Source organism: Anopheles stephensi, chromosome 3 (genome assembly GCF_013141755.1).
Source record: "Anopheles stephensi strain Indian chromosome 3, UCI_ANSTEP_V1.0, whole genome shotgun sequence".
Classification (NCBI taxonomy): Eukaryota; Metazoa; Arthropoda; class Insecta; order Diptera; family Culicidae; genus Anopheles; species Anopheles stephensi.
In genome coordinates, this window is record NC_050203.1 from 55,223,529 (window position 1) to 55,240,232 (window position 16,704).

General features: G+C 45.8%; 2 protein-coding genes across 2 annotated transcripts; both read right to left on the reverse strand.

Moving 5' to 3' along the window:
- Positions 1 to 6,650: 6,650 nt before the first annotated feature.
- LOC118513419 lies at positions 6,651 to 12,610 on the reverse strand. Its single transcript, XM_036059131.1, has 8 exons — positions 11,934 to 12,610; positions 9,225 to 9,405; positions 8,938 to 9,135; positions 8,699 to 8,794; positions 8,292 to 8,390; positions 8,084 to 8,215; positions 7,759 to 8,017; positions 6,651 to 7,695 (listed from the first exon to the last, which is right to left on the reverse strand). Exons 2-8 carry the CDS (start codon positions 9,345 to 9,347, stop codon positions 7,505 to 7,507), a joined length of 1,098 nt encoding a protein of 365 aa, XP_035915024.1. The 5' UTR covers positions 9,348 to 9,405; positions 11,934 to 12,610; the 3' UTR covers positions 6,651 to 7,504.
- A 2,015-nt stretch (positions 12,611 to 14,625) lies between these two features.
- LOC118513420 (CDK5RAP3-like protein) lies at positions 14,626 to 16,683 on the reverse strand. Its single transcript, XM_036059132.1, has 4 exons — positions 16,441 to 16,683; positions 16,197 to 16,371; positions 15,031 to 16,117; positions 14,626 to 14,961 (listed from the first exon to the last, which is right to left on the reverse strand). Exons 1-4 carry the CDS (start codon positions 16,444 to 16,446, stop codon positions 14,724 to 14,726), a joined length of 1,506 nt encoding a protein of 501 aa, XP_035915025.1. The 5' UTR covers positions 16,447 to 16,683; the 3' UTR covers positions 14,626 to 14,723.
- Positions 16,684 to 16,704: the final 21 nt, after the last annotated feature.

A 16,704-nucleotide genomic window follows, 5' to 3' on the forward strand; every position in this document is an offset into this window, starting at 1 on the left:
AATTTAAAATCAAAGCTGAGGACAAATTTTATTCGATCAGTAACCACGCCATCGCTAGATGATCTTATAGCGTCGCTCAACTCTCTGCATTGGTTACCAATAGGTTTTTTTCGACAATCCTCAGTAGGAAAATATTTGCCTAAGACATAGAAGCAACAAATCGTCGATGTCTTGAGCTAACAGCAAACCATCTTACTGTCCTTCTGGACAAATTTTAACTATGAGCAGCCGATGCACATTCCGGATTGAACCTGGCAGGTTCGTTCCGTTCCTCAAAAGGAACGATAGGAAGTAGGTTCGATTTCTTTTGAACCTAGCAAGTTCATGGATTTTAGTTCAAAATTTAGATCAGGTTTACCTCAGATCACCTCCCTATTCTTGGAAAAGAAGAGCTGGTGAAAGAAAAGGACCTGGCGATAGGAAAAAAAAACTGCCCTAACGACCCAACCACCTCCCTCCCCACCTCTACCTTCGCTCGGTATATTCATCTCACGATGCCATGTCAGCTAACTTTCCATTCCCGTTCCGTTCCTTTTCCAAAAGAACTCAGCTCCGTTCCGTTCCTTTTTTATCCCCTCACTACAGTTGTGATAGTGGAATGCGGAACAAGAGATTTAACTTTTTAGAGTGCTGAGTTCAATTATGGGGCAGTTTGGTGGCCGAGGCGACAGAGGCACCGGGCTTCGCACGACAGGACCGGGATTTAAATCTCATCTAGACCGCCTCCGTACGTAGGGCTGACCACTCTACTACGGGTAAAATTAAGTCACAGAAAGCTAGAAATGACAGGCCGAGACCTCTCGAAGTTGTAGTGCCAAGGAAGAAACAGAATCATCAGATCTTCAACAATCATCATTCAGATCTTCTCTTGCTTTTTACCTGCCCTGTGTTAAAGTGATATTTATAAGGTTTACTTTCACACGACAGGTCCGGGGTTCAAATCCCCATGCAGACCACAGCTCCCTGTACGCAGGATTCACTATACTGACTATGAATTATTAGGTAGGTATGTCTTAAACCAACACTAAGTCTGTTGTTGTCCAACCTACCCAACATCTGAGGACACTCACTGATAAAAGGTAAGGGAGCAATGGATACAGGCAGTTGTATCGAATGGTGATGATATTACAACACAGTCCATCTAGATTAACAGATGCCCTTTTCATGATCTGATCCTCTGTCCTTACGGTAAAATGCCTTCCGAGTCCTGCTCGAATTACTACTTTCTTTGCCATTTGAAATGCCCATTTTAATTCATCGTTTACTCACGATGAAATGAAAATAAAAACACATACACACCCGCCATTTATTTTGGGAATGATGAATTGTCTATTTTTCTCGTTTATACAATGATGTCGGGGTTCGTTTCGTTTTTTTTGTTCGTTTTGCTGCTACAGTTTTCTTTTCCTGTTCTTCTTCGTTACGAGTTTCTAACAAACAAACGAACAAACAACCAAAAACAAAAAAAGATCCTGACTTTGGACAGTACGTGAATTCCTTTCAATCGGCGCTCTGCTCTGCCATTCAATTAGTGAATTGTACAACAGCACCGACCCTTCGCACGTACCGCACTGGTGGTGGTTGATGTCAGAAATTTGGACACAAACAGAAAAGTGTTGTGATTTTATGTCTTTCTAACGTTTCGAAAAGTCCGTTTCGTTGTGTAAATTATATTCGGTGCTGGAGTATATAGAGTGAAGCGAAGTGTGTCGCGATCGTACATCCGTTACATCGTTCTTAAGAAAGAAAAAGGTGCTCAAGATTAGGTAAAACCAACCACCGTCACTGTTAGTTGCTTTTTGCTGGTGTTTTTTTTTGTTTGTTTTTGCTTCCGTCTCTGTTCCGAATGTGATAACAACAGGATCGCTACTATACTATGCCCTCACTCACACACACACACACGCTTACGCTACATCAACAGGGTTCGGATATTGCGAGTACCGCTCGGTTGGCCGTGAAGCTAGTGAAGATGGGTTTGCTTACATTTTGTTTGCGGATTCAATCTATAAAGTCCTTACCGTCCTTTCGGGGCTAACGGATCGAAATTGCCATTCGTCGGTTCCACTGTTCCACAGGTTTGTCTACTAGTTGCTGTATCCTCCTGGTGCTAGAATTTATAGGGAACTATATTGTCTATACATTAGGCACTTCACCCTATATAAATTTGATTGAAAAACCTCCTGTTTTCTTCACCAGCTTCGAACCGATCTGCTTGCTAGCGCTAGCCGGCGCCGTCTTTACTAATGCTTTCGTTCCACGTTCCTCGCTCCATCGTTTGGTGCCAAATCGTATGTCCTGTATCTTGGTTCCACTAACTGCCCCCCATATCACGGTTCCAACTCGGAGTCTACCAGTTTTGTCTGTCTGTTTTGTCTGGTGTGTCGTTAACCCCTTTCCAAATGCTAAATTCTGAGACTGAAACTGAAACGTCCAGCCTGGATGGAGGCGCCCGGTAGGCTTACAATTATTACTGTACCTTTCGAAACGTTCGAAACCAAGGGCATTTTCACGATGTATGAGTTTTGATTTTGATGTAATGCTTCCTCACCGACGTCGGCCTCATTCAATTGCTTCTGAGATTTTGTCGTCGTTTATTTGGGTTTTTTTGTTTACTGCGGTACGCAATGAGCTTCCGCAACGCAAATGAGGCAGCGGCACACGGGATATACGTGCCCCACCATATATTTCGGTCTGGCCATGATTATGTTCGATTAGATGGCTGGCGTCAACGGTTAACAATAAGAGAGTTGTTCTTCTCATTTTCTCTTTTCATGTGAGTTCCACTAGTTTTTAGTAATCAAACTAAATAAAATAAAAATTTAATTGAAAAAATTTAAATATCCGTTCAAATTGCAAGAAAAAAATGCATAAATTTGCACAAAAGAAAAATTTATAGTAATTTGGTAATAATTTTCATCGTTTCGTTAGCTCATCCTCTCGCCTAGTTGCTCCGACTCTCTACGGTACCGCTGTACAAAAATCCAATTTTTTTCCTCCATCCATCCATCACGATATCGCTCCAAGAATCTCGCCTTTCGGTTATATTTCTGCTGGCTATATACAACACCAATGTTGTAGGAATGAATGTATGTGTTTTTGTTTTGTTTTTTGTTCTGTTATATCATTATAGCGGTTTATAGTTCACTTTTTTAAATCTTTAATGCGCTCTCTGTCGTTTAACAAATCTATCTACAGTATGGCTGAGTGTCTATGTTTGTTTACCCCTTCTTCTTCTCCAATGTATTAGATTACTTTCATTTACTTTACCCGGAAATCGGAGCTCCTGCTCCGGTACGTACGTCATCGTTTCATTTCGATAAATGGCTGTGTTTGCTTGTTTATTACTCCTATGATTATTTTTGCTTTTACAATTTCTACTTCAACGGCAATCGTTCTGTGTGTGTCTGGTTTGTGTGTGTCTTCAAATATACTTTCCATCCATCGCATCGTTTCCACCGCTTATTATGCATTTAGGCTATCGCTTTTTTGTAAAGTTTTCGCATGTTTTTGTTTCATATTCCATTTTTAGTTTGTTTTTTTCTCGTTTTGTCTACTACTTGTTGTTGTTGTTGCCTCTTTTTTTGTTGTAATACTTTCAATCACATTTTTTCTCCTCCTTCTCGTCCTTCTCCTCGAAACAAAACACACATCTCTCTCTCTCTCTCTCTCTCTCTCTCGCTCGTTTACCCTGTAAAAATATTTCCTATGGCCGATTCGGTATTCGCGTGAATTTTGCGCGTGGTGGCATCAAACGGAAACGTCGTTGAAAACTCATCTACTAACAACCTTAGCGTTACGCTATCGTACTTGATATCAATTGGGGTTTTCCGTGGTTTACGTGTTATATCACTCCGCCTAAGGTCAAATGTATGCCGTTCGTGTCGTGCAAATTTTGACCACCGTGTTTTTGCTACTGTTATCGAAAGAGAACACAAATTAAATTAAAAACCATGGCGTGGTAACAAAAAAACCTGCCAACGCACGAACGCTGTATTATTTTACGCCTAAAACGAAACGAATGCGCCACACCCACTTGCGTTTTTTTGCCTCTATTGTTTCGCTACCTTTTTTCCAAAACTGCACCGCATCTGTATCGTGTTTCTAAAAAATCTACCATACCAGCTCTCTAGTGGACTTCTTTCTTCGTTTGACTAAATTACGTGCTCGCTAGCAGTTCGCTCTATTTTTTACCAATTTTTTTGTTTTTGTTTTTTTCCTTGGCTTGTCTTGCCTGCACCGTTGCTGTGACTTTGTGGCAACTGCTGCGTTGCCCACCTACCTCCAAATCTATTTGCTCTGTGGTGTGTGGGGAACCCTGCTCAGTGGTCTCACCCTACACGCTACGATTTATCAACTTTAGTACTAAACGCTGACGAGCGTGGGGTTTTTCGCTACGTTAGCAAAATTCTTTGGCAGTATATTTCATTAGTTTCTCACCAATACGGACCAACGACCTTTTCCCTCCCAACATCTCAAACTTAGCGCGGTGAATCGATGCACCAAACATGATTTTTTTTTGCTTCTCTGTTTATTAGTGTTTCTGTCTCTTTGTCGATTACTATTCTCGCAAAACTATCTAAAAACTAAACTATGTACAATTCGTACGGCGCCTAATAGCCCCTTGATGAACCCGCTCGTAAACGTACTGAACCGATGGCGCGGTAAGATCGTGTTACGCGCCGGATTTCGATTGGTGACTCTTAGTACAGTAAGGGCGATAATAAAGAAAGACGTTTATTTTCCTAAAATACTAAACTAAAATTAGTAACTAAATCCATACTATGGAGAGAGAAAAAAACATGTCTAGAAGTGCACACCGCTCTTTTGTGCGTCATTGCTAGCAGGAGGGGTTTTCCAATGCCCCGAAATAACATATTGGCAATTTAAATGTACTACTGGTCCTCACGTTAAAATCGTGTCAAGGTGATTGCACGAGGGCAGAAGAAAGAAATGGTATAAATGTTTCCGTCTGGTTTCCTAGTTTGCTTTTTTGTTTGGTTTTGGTAGTAAGTACTAATAACTATAACATCTAGAACACCTGATTTCCTGAGCATTGTAACGAATCGTAACTGTTTGACGTTTGAAACGGTAGGAGCACACAAACCATCCGTATAAACCAGTGCAAGAAGAATGGGATAGGAATGAGAGAGCGAGCGAGAGCGAGAGACAGAGGAGCGAAAGCGAGAAAGGGAAAGAAAGGGAACCAAACCGGAACAGAGTAGTGAGTGGGGTTCTTGGTAGACAATCTAAGTAGGTACCGCTCTAAGCGCTTTGTGCTATGTGACGATTATTTTCGAGGTTCCGGTCTGCGTGCTTACTTCATGTGCTGCAAGTGTTTGCTGCCGACGTGCTATAAACGGTGCTACTTATAAACAGTGCCGCTGTCATTTTGTAACTGGGCGCCATATTGTTCGGTTCCGAAATCCATTGTGATATATAGGTAGATGTATGCAGTGCGCGTCTATGGCGCGTATATGGGTTTCCCGTTTGTTTTTTTCGTTTTGTTCAAGTTTTGTTTGTTGCTGTTGTGGATTATTGTCGATTACAAGTGTTTGCCTTTGCTTCTCCCCTACTAGAGTTGGGTATATTAACGTCCCGGCATAAAACGCATAAACACTAAACAACGATAATAGCTACGACAGAAAATAAAAGCCAACCTTTGCAAACGCAAAAACAAAATGATAATCTACACAGCGAAACGTAAAGGACACACTGTGCGCTACACCGAACCGAGGAGTACACGCTATTGCTTGTCAAAACTGGGCTTCAGGGTTTTGGGTTTTGTCTATCATTTCTTTTCCATTGCTCGATTACCATTCGTACTTTGGACACCACAGCAAACCTTAAGTCCGTGTGCTTATTCGCGTTTTTTGTTTGTTTTGTCTTGCATACCCAAGGATCATTAAGTTGTGCGTCATCAAATCGAAACAAATAGCCCAAAAACGGAAGGAAAGAAAGTAGACTACTGCCAGCACGTTGTGCACGAATCAATTTAAATCTATCTCACATCTCTATCTATTGCACAATTATTTATACAAACGTATCAGGCGCATTTGTCGTGTGTGGGTGTGTGGGTGTATGTGTGTGTACAGTACTGCGAACTATATGCTTTCCACTACAAAACAACCAAAACACTAATCGGCACGGTACGTTTCCAGCTACTAATAGCAACTTGTGTGTGTGTATGTGTCTGTTATTTATTGGACGGCAGATTATGGAGACAGAGAGAGAGAGAAAGAGATAGGAAAAAGAAAGAGATGAAACTCAGGGCCACCGGTTTCACTATAATTCCGCGCTGTACCACACCTATAAGCAAAAACGCTACGCATTTAAGTATACGTTCGTAGTAGACGAGTCAAAAAACAAATCTCTCACAGAGAAACTACAAATGCCACCGTTCGTTCGGTTTTTCGACCAGTTTGCTTCTATTCGTTTGTCCTTGTCTCACTCCCATCCCCCCTCACGTTAGCACAAAATGGTTCCGCTTCTAGCTACTATGGCGGGTTGCACTACACGCGCTGGCTCCATCTGGCGGAGGATAGCGAAATGAAAACGGGGCATTGGCATTGGAAAAGATGTTGGTACAAAAATATATCATGCTTTCGTTTCGCACGCTGCTGCACTGTTTTGCTACCGGTTCGTATTGTGGATTTCTTTGTTTTTAGTTCTTTTATGGGAAAATATAGGACGGACGCTAGAGTATGTCGGGTTTTGGTTTCAATTTCTGTTCTTTTAGAATGGAATGAGCTAATTCAGTACCTTTTGGCTGGGATTTTAATAGCAAGAGAGAGAGAAGGAGATTTTATAGCGAGAGAGAAAGAATGAGATGTGAACAGAAGAATTCCCAATTATCGGACTTTTAACCACCCAAAATAAGAAAACTAATCTATTTGTTTGGAGCACACCATATGTTTTCTTTTTTTGCTCTTACGATCATGTGGGGAATGGTTGCTTTTGTGTGGTTTTCTTATTTGGGATCTTAGGACTGCAAGAATTGTCGATCTACTAACAGAAAAGTAATTAAAAGCCACACATTTTGTTTTATCATGCCTATAAAGGGGTTTTGTTTTGCTTGTTATACCTTCCGTTAACAGGTGCCGTACCGAGAGATAAGTGGAATAATTAAATTTTTCATTAAAAACACACTCCACAACCTCAATGACCCGAATGGCGAGCGTTGGCCATAGATGTTAAAACCGATTTCCTCCACCCTGCATTGTGCCTACCAATTTGACACACCACTCCGAACGACCACCCAGTCAGTGTTCGGAAATAAAACCACCCTCCCCCCCGCCTCGTCCCAAACACGCTGGCGGGTCTTTTCTTGCTGAGGGTCCGGTAATACTTATAGGAAATACTTAACCGACACAAACGTCTCTAGAAACGGAAACCAACGATGTTTCGATATTTTTGTCTGATAAAACCACCGCGCGGGTGCGGTCGGTGCGCTCGGGAAGTGTCCAGCGTTGCGGTAACTAGTGTCCGATACCCGATACCGGATGCATCACGCACTGGAGTAGTCGAGCGAGCGGGACGATGGGCCCGGCAGTGCATCCTCGTCCAGCACGAACGTTGGACTTTGCCGGGACGTTGAGGCTATTGGTTGATAGTGGTAACCCTGACGATTGCGATGATTAGACTTCTGCATATTACCTAGGGTAGGTCGCTGATTATACGATTGGTCGGGACGTTTAACTGGAATAGACGGAGCAAGGGTGAGGATGTTGGTTCCTTTTTTTGGATTCGACCATCCCTTACCTGGTATATAAGGTTTTTGGTTACACGTTGGAGTAATGCTATCACCCGTTTCGATTTTATTATAGCTGCGATGGTTCGACAGATCGTTCGAAGCCGTAGTGTGGTTGTGGTTTGTGATGTCGTTACTACAGATGGGGCTCAGTTCGCGCTCCTCCAAGCACATGTCGCTGTACTCGTCGATCACGTGCCGGTACTGGGATGGGCATTTCGTCAGGGCCGCCAGTACGAACGCTTCGATCGAGCAGATGTATCCAAGAATCTGCCAAACGGAAGGCGATTTTACTCTCCAATGCTGCAGGAATTGAATTGTCCGTTGCAAACTTACCGCTGATATGAATAGTGTGTCCTTGGAGTGCTTTGGCACCCACATGAATTCTTCAGCGAAAAACACCATATGTATTAGCAACGATGAGCCCACAATAAATAATAAACCAATCGTCAGGTACATCCATGCATTCTGGAACGAGTTTGGGCGAGATAGAAAGGCCTTACCGTAATTGTTGGGAATGTCTCCTCTCGATGCAGATACATACCAACCTTCCCCAGTTGAAGGGAAACATCAATGCTATGTGTGAGATATCCAAAAACAGCATCAAACAGGTTACTAACAAGGAGAACAGGGCACAAAAAACCTGCAATTCAAGGAAACTATCATTACCAATAGTGCCAAACCCGCATGTGATGTCATGCCAAAGTTTCGTAAAAATTATTTAAATTCTCCCCCGTGGCCTACTCTAAGCGACATCATTGATTCTAGCCCGGTCCGGTTGCCAGAACCATTTATCGGGCCATCAGCACCATCATCATTAATCCTGTTACCGCGTGTCAACAGCGCTAAACGTGTCAACAGCGTGCTTATCGAATGGAGAGCGTTTTTAGTGCCTCTTCTTAACTCTACCATCCTCTCCCCCCCCCCCTCCATTTACGGATGTCCACTTACCATCAACCTCAGGCGCCCAATCAATGGCAGTAGAAACAGACCGACCTGTACCGTGCCGGCGGAACACTCACAGGCAAGACATGCGGCGGATGAGACCTACAAATAATGTCGGAAGCACATACACACCATTAGGTATTTGGGTCAGCTTGCCCAGCTTTCGACACGGGCGGACACGGGACAGCGAAAACAGGGGAAAACCGGGTGCCGGGAAAGGAGTTTTTCGTTTCATTCTGACATACCACCAGCAGTATCCGCACGATGCCGGTCGGGCTGGTAAGATGTGAGGCGTCGCAGTGTAGCGCAACGCCCCACGGTAGCGGTGTGTTCCCTATCCTTTGACGGTAATGTGCATGCGAATCCCAGGACGTGCACGTGCCGATCGGTGATTCGAGCGATATGGAAAGCTCCCCTGCTCTGCTGCCAGCTATTTCAAAGTCCTGTGGAATGTGGGAGCAGACCGAACCGGTGCCAATGAATGGTTTGTCATCGTCCGCGTGTGACGGAGGGACGAAAGCGGAAGACTTACCTGGATGTCCTCCAGCTGACAGCAGGCTGGTTCGAGATCCCGTATTTCGTCCAGGAGGAACTCTATTTCGTCCGTACCGTATAAATCAGAAACTGACGGTATGTAACGTTGGGGTGGTTGCATCTCCCGTCAGGGGGCCCTCCCCCATCACCGTACACGATACTGGGTCCGGTTGCCAAAGCTAGCGCGAAAAACAAAAAAAAAAAACGAAAACCCGTTCAACGTTACAAAACCGACACCGGAAAGCACACTTGAGGCAGAGACTCGTTTAATTAAGCATTGTCACTATGGTGCTGGAAAATGGGTGGCATCGAAAAAAGAAAATACTCATACACACGTCCACCGAAAGAGGGAGAGAGAGAGAATAGGGAGTGGGAGAGAGAATGAAAGGGATGAATGACATCCACTTTGGAATGTTTTGAAGTTTGACAGGGTGAGCACAAAAATAATGAAATTATTTCATCCGACGACGACGACCGCAACGACGACGACCGTAGATAGTGAAAGGTTTCATGAGTGCGTGTGTGTGTGTGGGTTCCAGTCATTCCAGCTCGGCGAGCAGAAGCGACCGCGGTTCCCAATGTCCCATTTCGCAGCTACCCTGTCAGAAGTGTGATGATGGCAAATGGAGATGTTACGCGGAACGGATGCATCGAAAGCCACGTTTGGCAGGATGAAGCGCATACTAAACGGGGAGGCTTTACATAACAAAGCATCCTCCCGCCCCCTCGTCGCCGTGTGCGCTATTGTGCTTGAATGTGTGCGATACCACACAGTACAAGAAACACTAGGCGCCTCCATCCGATGGTGAGCAATGGACGCAGCCAAAAAGTGAGAGTTGTAGTGCGTTCCGTTACTCACCGTGAGAGTAGTGAAGGCGCGGAAAATTCACCACCGGCCTGTGTGAGCAAAAGGTGTGCACATGATGAGAGAGAGAGAGAGAGAGGGTACTAAGAGAGGGAGAGAATAAATGAAGAGCACACAAACAGAGAAAGAGAGAACAGGAGCGAGTGTGGTGGTGAGGGGAAAATGTCAGCGAAGGGAAGAAGAAAAGAGCCAAAAAAAATGCACACTTCATAATGTGTCACGAAAACGGAAAACCCATCACCACGAAAAGACGGCACTTTTCCTTCTGCTGGTGGTTTTTTGATTGATTTCGCTTTTTACCCATTTTTTTCTGTCCGTTAGCGTACATGCATCACAACACGCGAACAGAAAAAAATACACACACACACACATAGGGAAAACACTCACACTCATGTAGATGAATCACGCAGCACTAATACACTCACAAAAAGCATAGCGTTCCTTGATGTGACAAGATACGGATAGGGAAAATGAACGTTTTGCGGATTGTAATTGGGACCACTGGAATTTGCAATACACAGACAGAAGGACACCACGTGCCCGCGAAACACACACACACACACGCAAACGTGGACGAGCACCAAATTTCTTTGAAAAGCATGCAAAGAGATCGATAATCATCTAACGAGATTCGCTGGTAAGAAATGCAAAAGGGATTCGAAAAGGACACCAGCAGCAGCAGCAGCAGCAGCAGTCGACATCACGTTGCGTCTACACATACACAGAGCGCGTACACACGTGCGTACGAGTTTTTTTGGGTTACGCATACTAGAGCACCGCAGCACGGTGGTTGTGTTGGTGCGCTGGGAGCATCGGGCACGCATCGCTATATCCTGGAATGCGAGCGTGCTTTTGTGAGCACGGAAGGTCGAAATGTTACTTCACACACCACGGCACGGCGGTGCAGATGTTGAGTCCTGTGTACGTGTTTTTCCCCGGGTTCCTTCGATGTGTACGGGAGTCCGCATCCAATCACACTAGCGCATGGTGTGCAAAGGGCGGTGGAGAGTAGGGAGCACTCGGGAGTGGGGAGCAAGATGGAAAAGCGAATCATGATTCTTATGAATGAAGCACCACCATGGACGCAATGTGGTGAGTGACCTACAATTTCCTTTCCACTCTCGCGCCCATCCTGCCCCTTCCCCCCTACGCCCGAACCCCGGAACAGGTTGGATCGCTTTTCTTTGGATCAATTTTTCAGTGCTTCATTCGCACCACAGTCGGGAAGGTTTTCTTGTGGCACGTTCGCTTCTGCTACTGCTGCGGTGGTTATAAATGACGATGAATGATGTTAAGGTGCGCGCGAAAATGTGGTCCACACTGACCGCGTACGTTAATGGGGAGTGTGACAGATACAAACACACGCTATGCCAGGACGTTCATCTAGCGGGGATATTCTGATGGGTTCTCTGGATGATCCTTTGCCTTGCACCAAACACTTGCTCCACTTCACGCAGCCTTCTTTCGCACGCCGTCACAGTACAGCAATTTTCCAAAGGGTGCAGAAAAAAATCATTTCTCAGCATGTGCGTATGTGTGTGACGCGGCAACCAGGCAAAGCAATTATACCACTGTACTCCTTTTGTGCTGGAGAAGATTTATCTTTCAGGCTAGCCTGGGCCTCCTGCCGTCACCTTTCACCTGGGTACTAGGTCAACGGGAACGTGGTCGCCGTCGGAACGCCACCCAACCATGGAACCGAATGCGCACACCGTAACTTTTCTTCGTTCAGCCACTCAAATCCACACACACACACACACACACAAAACAGACACTTCATTTTCACAGCAGAATAATCTGTATCGGAAGGATGGATGGAGCTTCCATGACGCGTTTACCTACCACAAAGGAATTCACGGGAAATCGGTCCACCACCAAAGGGAAGAACAATCACGCACTCACGGGTGGCTCCGATCGTACAGCAGCAGGGCACCAAAAAACCCACCCACCACGAACAACCCGGACGGAATACACGGCAGACAGCACGTCCGCTGGCCGCTGAACGTTGTGTGCCCTGCCTGCCGAGAGGCCTTGAGGTTGCTGCTAACTTCTACTATTGCTTCTGCGGCACCAGCCGTAGCAGCAGCTGCTGCTCCCGTCGAGTGGTCCGGGGGAAGACCTGTATCCTTCAAGTTTCCTGCAGGATGAATCGACTGCCATCCATCACACTGCACAACCGAACTGCTCTCACTACTTCACCAATCGACACACACACACACACAGGCGCGCGCGCTCACTTACAGTAGCCTTCTATTTCCGATGAGTGGCAGCAATAGCAATCGAATCGAGACATGGACAATCTAGAGAAGATTTCCACCACGGTTGAAAAATTCGACCGAACTCGTGGGGGAGGGGGGAGCTGCTTCCTGCTTCCCGCAACCACCGACGGCCCACTATAACCACCACCGACCACCACCGACGGTAGTACCGCACCGATGTAGATGAATGAACAACGGGGACGACTCCGGGTAGACCAGCACACCAGCAGGGGACGGTTTGCCGTACGCTCGTCGTTGCATTCCCGAACCAAACTGCGGATCCGTACCGAACGGCGGATCCACACACCAGTGGACGAATTTTTTAGGGAAAAAACTCTCTCTCTCTCACTGCCGAACACGCGCTCTCTCTCTCTCTCCTGGAAAGTGGGAAAATTTGTTCGCTCTTGGCGTATGTACAAGTGGGAGGAAGGTAGCAGCATAAGAAAGATAACACACTTGCGTGCGTTACGTGCGTCGTCCTGAGATGCGATGATATTGGAGCTGTCCAGTCCGGCACATGCGTACCGTGTGGTGTAACGGTTCTTGGGCTGATGGAATAACGAGGCCGGTTACGGGCATGATAATTTGTGTAGAGTTCAATTGTTTAAATAGGCCGTTATCGTGTATTATTGCTGTACAGTTTTCCTATGAAGTAGAAACCCACCAAAGGCTCGTGTGGGTGCCTGAAGCTAGAGAGGTAATTTAAGTAAAGAATTAAGAATTTCCCGAGCCTTCCAGGTACCTTCCTTCTTTTCTTGGCCTACTCTTATGGATCAAGTCTAAAAGTCGTGGCCTGGTGTCCAGGAAACTCGGTCCATGGCTGCACTCATCCACCCCCGGCTGCTTTTGATCTCTCTCAGGTCTGACTTCACTTGAATCCAGCCTCGTGCCGAACGGGTCGCTGACGAGCACCTTCCTGGAAGGGCATGAGTCCGGTATCCTCATTACGTGCCCCAATAGCTCGGCCCGATCTGGTATGGTATCGTAGGCTACCTTGAAGTCGATGAACAGATGCTCTCGGCACTGCTGTAGGATCTGCCGTAGAATGATGATTTGTGATCAGTCCTGGGTTTCCCTCCAACAAATCCAGCTTGGTAGCTTCCGATGAAATCTGTAACAAGGGGCACAAGTCTGTAGGTGAGTGTGCGGGACAGGATCTTGTAGGCAGCATTCAGGACTGCGATGGCTCGGAAGTTAGCACAATTCACTCTGTCGCCTGGATGAATGATTCCCGGCCTTCACTTGTCTGGTAGATCTTCTTGGTCCCATATCCTAACAACCCGCCGATGAATAATCGCGGTAAGCCTCTCCGGCTTCACCTAGAATAGTTCTGCCACCAGCCGACTTGTGGGATTTGTAGGGTATTAAGGAATGCAAAGAGGCCTCCATCCAGGGGCCTATCTTCCAAGAAGCTCGCTGATCTAGAGACCTTGCATCTGGACTCCTTAACGCTTAGTCAGACCTTGCTACCGGAGGAATGGTTCAGATGGAATTCGATGTCTGCTGTATCAGAGACTGGTGCCACTATAACTATAGCATTGTGCCGCCTTTGTATTAAATACGTGATTTCAGGAACCACTTACAATTCTAATACGTAACGTTTGTGCAAAGCTCCCAAAAATCGAGTTCGAAAATAAAAATAACCTAGCTAATTTTTGGCCCTTATGTATAGCAGATGTATAGAATGTATAGCAGACCATTATCAGGAACAACAGCCTGACCATTACCCCGTGCACAGGACTGACAGGTGGTCTCTGTGTCCAAGGGGAAAAACATTTGCCGTCCGGAAAAGTAAAAATGAAAACAACATCGAAAACAACAGTCATGGAGGGAGCCGTTTATCTTCTCAGGCTTCACCCTTTAAAAAAAAGGAAAGGGTAGGAAGTGATTTTTTTTCCATTTCGTAGGACGTTCGTTGCTTTTACTTCAATTGAAATCTCCTTCTTTCCATTTTCGGCATGTGTGAACTACGTGTGAACCTAACCTCAAGAGATCTCGGCCTGCCATTTCTGGCATTCTGTCTGATTTTGCCCGCAGCATAGTCAGCCTTACTATTTTTTGCTGAGAAGGTCTACGATGCTGCTTGGAGTCGAACATCTTAATCGTCATCTCCACAAGATGACTGTGAAGGTCAACAGGAGAAGATCGCAAAAAAACATTCTAGCAACTTAGCATTTAAACTATTCGACTATTCGACCACAGCAGTACGCGTTCACCTTTTATAAAATGCTAAAACGTTCTTTGCAATCCCAGAAAGAGTAAATCGGAGGCAGACATTAAACTTCAACACGCGTTTGTAACCAAATAGGCACATTCTCATATATTAAACAACTTCGTAAAGACATTACGTGAACACACAAACATCATCCCCGGTCTACAAATTAGTACCGTAAAGATTGACGGGACGATTTTTGTACCGCTTCGAGATGTCCCTCTCAATCTGTCCCTGGAGCGTTTTCGTTTGCTCGATCACCTTCGTCATGGTCGGCTTTAGTTCCACACTTTGCTGCTTAAAGCTGACCGATTTTTCCTTCTTCATCGCAGCCGTTTCCTTCATCTTCTCGATGGATGATAGTTTCTGCTTCACGTTCGACGTTAGAATGTCCACATACCTGGTGGGAAGAAATGTAAAGTCATTAGAGACGACGGTTTGAAAGCACTTGTTCCAAAACAAAACCTACACTGGGGAATGTTTAATCTGAAGTAGATGCTGCATCAGCTCATCCGTCACACCGGTATACACAATTTCCACCTCGGCCAACATGCCTGCCACCGACTTTTCATCGTGCGCGGCAAAGTTGTCCATCATGGTGAAGGACAGCATTTGTGCCTTGTCCACGCTTGCGAGCTGATGAAGCCGCATCTTCAGGAAGGATTGCAGCTCCAGTATATCGTTTATGAACCGATCGCGGTACTGCTGTGCGTCGAGTACGGTATACGCTTCGTCTCCCTTAGCAACGCCACCCAGATTGCCATCCTCTTCCACCACTATACCGCTTTCTTCGAGTGAAATATCGAAATCGATCACATTGTCGTCGGCTACCGGTTCGGCTGCACCCCAATCGATATCACCGACTTCCAGCTCGACCGGTGCATCTAGATCTAGCGCATTACCGTCACCGAAATCGATCGCACCGCCATCGTCTCCAAAATCAATCGCTCCATCATCGCCCGGCTGCGAATCGGCCTGCTGTGTGACGAACTGTACCGGCGGTTCTTCAATCGACAGCGGTGGCTCACCGTACACGTACTCGTACACCGTAGTGTTGCCCTTGGCGAGGACGTGCTTCAGCAAAGGTAAGCATTCCGGATCCGTCACAAAGGATGCGTACAGCTCTACGGTTTTCTTCAGTGGCGTCACCGAACCGGCAACCTTGGCTAGCATCCCCGGCAGATCGTTAAATACTTTGTCCACCAGCTCCTGGCGTAGGTTTTCACCGGAAACGCCCAAATGTTTGCACATGTTCTGATACTCCGCCAGCACCACCTTCTCGGAACGCTCCAAATCTTCCACCTTCTTTTCGGCCTCCTCGCTCAGCTGCTCGAGATGCTTGATCTGTTTGCGAATGCCGGGAATTTCGTAGCTAATGTTGCGCACCAATATCTGAGCCGCTTCCGCCAGGTACAGACTATCCTTTTCGTACATCTTAACGATCTCTTGCCATTCCTTCATCCGCTGACTACCGTACCGGCCGAACACGTTTTTCGAATCAGCCTCGGTAGTTTTGAGGATTTCCACGATGCGCTGGCAGTGGAAATAGTTGATATCTGGAAAGGGGGTGATAACGAATGGGTGAAAATTATACACACAAACAGCCGTTCGGTTGGAAACAACGTCGAATCTTACGTGCTCCGGATAGTAGCTGTAGCAGCTCGTCGTGAGCGGGCATGTCCGTGATGGCATTGCTAATTTTGTTACGAATGTTGCGTATATGCAGGTGCCAATTTTTATCAACGATTCGTCGCGAAATCAACCAATCCAGCAACTTGCCTGCAGCGATGTCGATCGGAATATCTGCTTCCTGTGGGAGGGAGTATGAAATTGTAAAGGATTACGCATTGCTCACAACAAAAACAGCCCAAAAACTTACATTCATCGTTGATAAAATACACTTTCCAGATGTTGAGCCAAATCGGTGAAAGGGACCTGCGTGCGAAAGCAAAACAAAGTTTCCACGTATCCCACCGTAGGGTACATAGAACAGGTAAGTCCACCGTGGCTTTTTTGTTGACAATTAGTTTTGACATTTCAGGTGTTTTGCACGGAAGATCTATGCAATAATCTGAAATTTTCACAAAAATATGCAATTTGTAAAGCCAATCGTAGTCAAAAGAGATTTTTCCAACCTTCAAAG